At 38.4% G+C, this 5,000-nt stretch overlaps 1 protein-coding gene across 1 annotated transcript in view; it reads left to right on the plus strand.

Annotated features, from left to right (window-relative positions):
- The window catches only part of LOC138867820 (mucin-2-like), a 40,053-nt gene that overhangs the window by 33,252 nt on the left and 1,801 nt on the right, over window positions 1–5,000 (plus strand). Inside the window, exons 2-6 of the mRNA XM_070144630.1 lie at window positions 1–425; window positions 649–1,224; window positions 1,835–1,979; window positions 3,211–3,299; window positions 4,411–4,521. The exon at window positions 1–425 is cut by the window's left edge and continues 1,786 nt beyond it. Of these exons, the coding sequence (XP_070000731.1) occupies window positions 1–425; window positions 649–1,224; window positions 1,835–1,979; window positions 3,211–3,299; window positions 4,411–4,521 (1,346 nt within the window). The remainder of the gene's footprint in view (window positions 426–648; window positions 1,225–1,834; window positions 1,980–3,210; window positions 3,300–4,410; window positions 4,522–5,000) is intronic.

Below are 5,000 nucleotides of genomic sequence, written 5' to 3' on the forward strand. Positions count from 1 at the left end.
CTTTGAATCCTTCGCCGTGGCCAACATCTCATCAGGAACAGAATCCAACACCTGCTCCTCCTCACTGGTTAAATGATGGGACATCTGTCTCTAGATTCGAGACAACCACGTCACACCAATCTCCTCAGACATTTTCCGAGACGTCTCAAGTCACTGAGAATCCCTGGCCGAATGCGGGGCACCACCAGAGCTCGCAGCCCCTTCAAGGCAATTTTGTGGAGGACTCGCATGTGAAGAAGAGAGAAAATAAGGTCCCCGCTTCAACCAGCACCTTCGACCCCCTCCCAGCTTTCAGCGCAGAGGACCTAGGATCCTCGGGCTCCACTTCGCTTGGGTTCTTCCCTTATGAGAATTCAGATGACTTCTTTAACGAGGTCTTCAAGAATTCTAATCCATTTGGGGCGAAGATCGTCGCTGAGGTTACGGTAAGGTGGTTGGAAGTTTTGCTGACTATATTTTTTTATTTATTTTTTTGTAAAGTATGTTGCTACTCGTAGTAACTAACAATTGATATAAAGACATAATATTAATATGTTATATAAACTGTAGAATCATCTATGTATGTATGTTAGAAAATATGGCCTTTTATCGAATTTCTCCAGTGGATTCCATATGTTGTATGGATTTAACACTACAATCATTTTGCAGCCCTCTTCAAACAGGATCTCAACTCTAGGAACACTCCAAGAGTCGCAGGTTCAAACCTCCCGCACAGGTCTGTCTCCTCAGCTCTCTACGGCAGGTAACTCAGCCTCCACCCCTTCCTTCAAGAGACTCCCATCAACAACCTCCCCCGCAAGGACTCAGACATATCAGATTTCCATAAGACCATCAGTTAACAGTCCAGTCAGCATTCCACACTCAGCAGCCACATCCTTTTCGCACCAGCAGTTCACGCGACAGAATTTCGTGTCTCCGAGCACCTCCTCCTCTCAGCCAAGCACGAACGACCCCTTCACCGCCTTGCTCTCGAACCACCAGCTTTCTACGACTCCCGAAGACAACTTCGTGCCCGTGAGGTCCCTCTCTAACGCCCAGCCGTCCTTCAGCGGATCCTCCACCGGTGTATCCACGTCCTTCCCCGCATCCTTCCAGTCAGCGAGAGAAGGATCAGGAGGACCTAGTTCGAATTATCAGGGAGTGTCGAACCTCCTCGCCAACGACGTTCAAAGGCACATCGTTCCTTCGAGTCGAGGACCTTCGACGACCCGCAGCGACCATCAGGTGAGGAAAACTTGAGAAAAGGGAGTTAAAAGCGAAAGCTAATGGAGAAGAAGGGTTATAAAATCGGTCAAAGGCAGTCAAATTGTTTATGGAGTAAATCGAGCCTAGTTTTATCGAACGAATAAAAAACATTACGTAATAAAAAAAATCATAACAAATAGATAGATCAAATCAAAATAAAATCAATATAGGTCAACATATAGTAGCATGAATCCCAAGAGCAGTATTACGTCACAATCACAAAAGCGGTTTTGCCATAAAGAAAATACTCACGATAATATAATACCCTCGACAGCCATGTTGAATAAACTGTCATTCTATACAGAAACGCAATAACCCTCTGTACGAAGGACTCAAAACCACTCACTCTAGGTTATATCCAAGAGTGAAAGAAATTAAATTCATTCTGTCATTATTTCTCACTCACTCCTTCACCCACCCACTCACTAATTCACTCACTCACTCACTAATTCCCCCATTCACTCACTCACTCACTCATTCACTCGAAATATGAAAAAACGTTTAAGATCTAAAAAAATATAGTATGTATTATATTCATTCATTCACATTCCATACCTTTCCTACTGCAATTACATCCATTTTTTTACAGCCAAGGACCTTGATAAGAACAAGTGACCCCTTCAGCATAAGAGGCTCTACTGACAGCTCTTTCTCCTCCGCGCCCACGACCACTCTCGAGGCGCTAGACTCCTTCCCTTCGCCTGAGAGCTCGTTCACAGAAGACCAAAGTCGAGGTGAGAGAAATTAACTTCTTTGTCGCTCTCTCTCTCTCTCTCTCTCTCTCTCTAGCAGTATTTGTCTGTCCCCGTTTCTTTATCTCTCTGTCTCTGTCTGTCTCTCTCTCTCTCTCTCTCTCTCTCTCTCTCTCTCTCTCTCTCTCTCTCTCTCTCTCTCTCTCTCTCTCTCTCTCTCTCTCTCTCTCTCGCAATATTTTTCTGTCCCCGTCTCTTTATCTCTCTGTCTCTGTCTGTCTCTGTCTCTGTCTCTGTCTCTGTCTCTCTCTCTCTCTCTCTCTCTCTCTCTCTCTCTCTCTCTCTCTCTCTCTCTCTCTCTTTACTCTCTCTCTCTTTTCTCTCTCTCTCTCTCTCTCTCTCTCTCTTTCTCTCTCTCTCTCTCTCGTACGTGATATTTGGTCATTTTTTGTAGTTTATTTAAAAATGCATTACATGCTTTTTATATATAAAAATCTAAACATTCTGAAACAGTGCATAGATTATTTCCATGTCTATGTTTAAGAAAATCATGGTCCAAAATTATTTCAGTTCCCTTAGCGAATGGCCTCGTAAATAGCTCTTCAGACTATATTTTCATATATTTTGTGCTTAGTTTGATTATCTCTCTACTGTATTTTCTTATCTCTCGTTTTGCTGTAGTTATCTTGCGGTTCTTCTACCTGTCCAATTATGATCTTTTTTTATATACTTTGTATTTCTTTAGATTCTCTTCCTCTGCCACTATCTCTACTTAGCGAGATCTTCTGTTCATGTCTTTAACCTGTGGTATTCTATTACTGCATCTTCTGTGGACTTGTCTCTGTATTCCGTCTACTGTGATTGTCTATCCCCACTACGGTCTATTTTGATATACTGTGTCTAGATATTTCTGTGCCACTGTCTATTGTCATCTGTTTTCTCTAAATATATCTGTCACTATCTATTGTAATCTACTGTGTCTAAATATGTCTATTATAATCATCTGTCTACATCTATTGTAATTTCTTGTATTTAATTATATATGAAACTATTGAAATTCATTGAATCTAAATATATATATCTAGCTATCTATTGATCTACAATATCTAAATATATTTCTAACCACCATTATTTTAAACTCACTGAATCTAAATAAATAAGGATAAATGATTGGTATCTAATAGTCGTACTGATAATTATGTAAATAAATAAGAACAAATAATTAGATATAAAAAAATATGGTGATTTATTGACTTCATTTCCCTCTACACAGCCCCGGTTGAGGACAACGCTCCCTCAACCTCAACAACGACCACCACAACGATTGTCTCTCACCCTGGCGCCACCGAAGGGAAAGTCGAGGTGGGTGGGGCGCACGGGTGGGAGTGGTTTGGCGAAGCTTATGCGTTTCTGTTCTTGATTGTCTCTTTGAAGACGTGCAGGAGGAGGGTGGAGGTGGAGGTGGCGGTGGAGGAGGAGGAGGGTGGAAGTTGAGGAGGAGGGTGGAGGTGGTGGTGGAGGAGGAGGATGGAGATGGAAGTGGAGGAGGAGGGTGGAGGTGGAGGACGAGGTGGAGGTGGAGGACGAGGTGGAGGTGGAGGCGGGTGAAGGTGGAGGTGTTGCTTCTGATAGTAGGGTTTTGGTGTATTGTAGGTTAGTTTTGGTGCAGAGGAGACGATGAAGAGAAAATATCAAAATATTTAGTACTGCTACTGCTATCATTATTATCATTATTATTATTGTTGTCATCATTATCTTTTTATCATCATTATCATTACAATTGTCATTATTATAATTATTATTAGTTCTGGTGTAAAGGAGACGATGAAAGGAAAATGATTTAAAAATTACCACTATTATTATTATTATTATTACTATTATCACTATTTTTCTATTATTATCATTGTTATCATTATTATCATCAACAGCAGCAGCATTATTCTTATTGTCATCATCAATTTTTTAGTAGTAGTAGTAGTAGTAGTAGTAGTAGTAGTAGTCGTATAATTGTCACTATCATTATCGTTGTTATTATCATTATTATCATTATCATTATTATTTCTATTATTGCTATTATTATAATTATCATTGTCATTAGTATTATCATTATTACCATCATTGATACTATCACCAAAATCATCATCATTTTCATTATCATTATCATCATTATTGTTATCATTATCATCATTAATAATAGCACTGTTATATTTTTGTCATTATTATTAGTATCAGTATTATTATTATTATTGTTGTTCTTGTTATTGTTATTATTATTACTATTATTATCATTATTATGATTATCATTATTATGATTATCATTATTATTAATATCATTATTATCATCACAATCATCATCACTATTATTGTTATTCATCATCATCATCACTATCACCATTGCTAGTATCTTCATCATCATTATTATTCCCATAACTATCATCCCCATCATAACTAAATCCTAAATTAATCTTCCAAGGTCCTTGTGCTGCCCTACAAGAAAGTCGAAGAGAAACTTCTAGAAGATACGTCTCCAAGCTTTAGAAATCCCGACCGTTCGAATTCCATTAACTTTGGCGTTCCGCTGAAGGTACGAAGTCCGTTATTTCTGTTGTTTTGAATATTCACATTTTTTTAATGATCTCTCTTTTTTACTTCTTCTGTTATTATTTTGTTGTTGCTTTTGTGATTTTTTTATTTATGTATTATTTTTCTTTTTGGTAATTAGTGATAGGAATAATGTTTGTTGTAGTTAGTATGAGTAGTATTCTTGCTATTAATAAGAAAAACAAATCTTCAGATGTACGGGAGGGAAAGAGATATCTGTTATAAGATTTTAAAAAGGAAAATATCTTAAGGGTTGTAATTAGATAATATCTAACTCTTATATATTACTCATATTACTCTACCTGCAACACTTGCCACTCCCTTGCAAATGCGAATTCATGAAATTAAAGAGCGTTTATGTTGAAGTACTCGCCTACTTATTTACTCACTCCTTCAGCTTGGATATTTACTTACTCACACAGCACTGACACTCGCTTATTCACTCCCTCAATATTATTAAGT

The sequence above is a fragment of the Penaeus vannamei genome, chromosome 32 (assembly GCF_042767895.1).
Source record: "Penaeus vannamei isolate JL-2024 chromosome 32, ASM4276789v1, whole genome shotgun sequence".
NCBI lineage: Eukaryota > Metazoa > Arthropoda > Malacostraca > Decapoda > Penaeidae > Penaeus > Penaeus vannamei.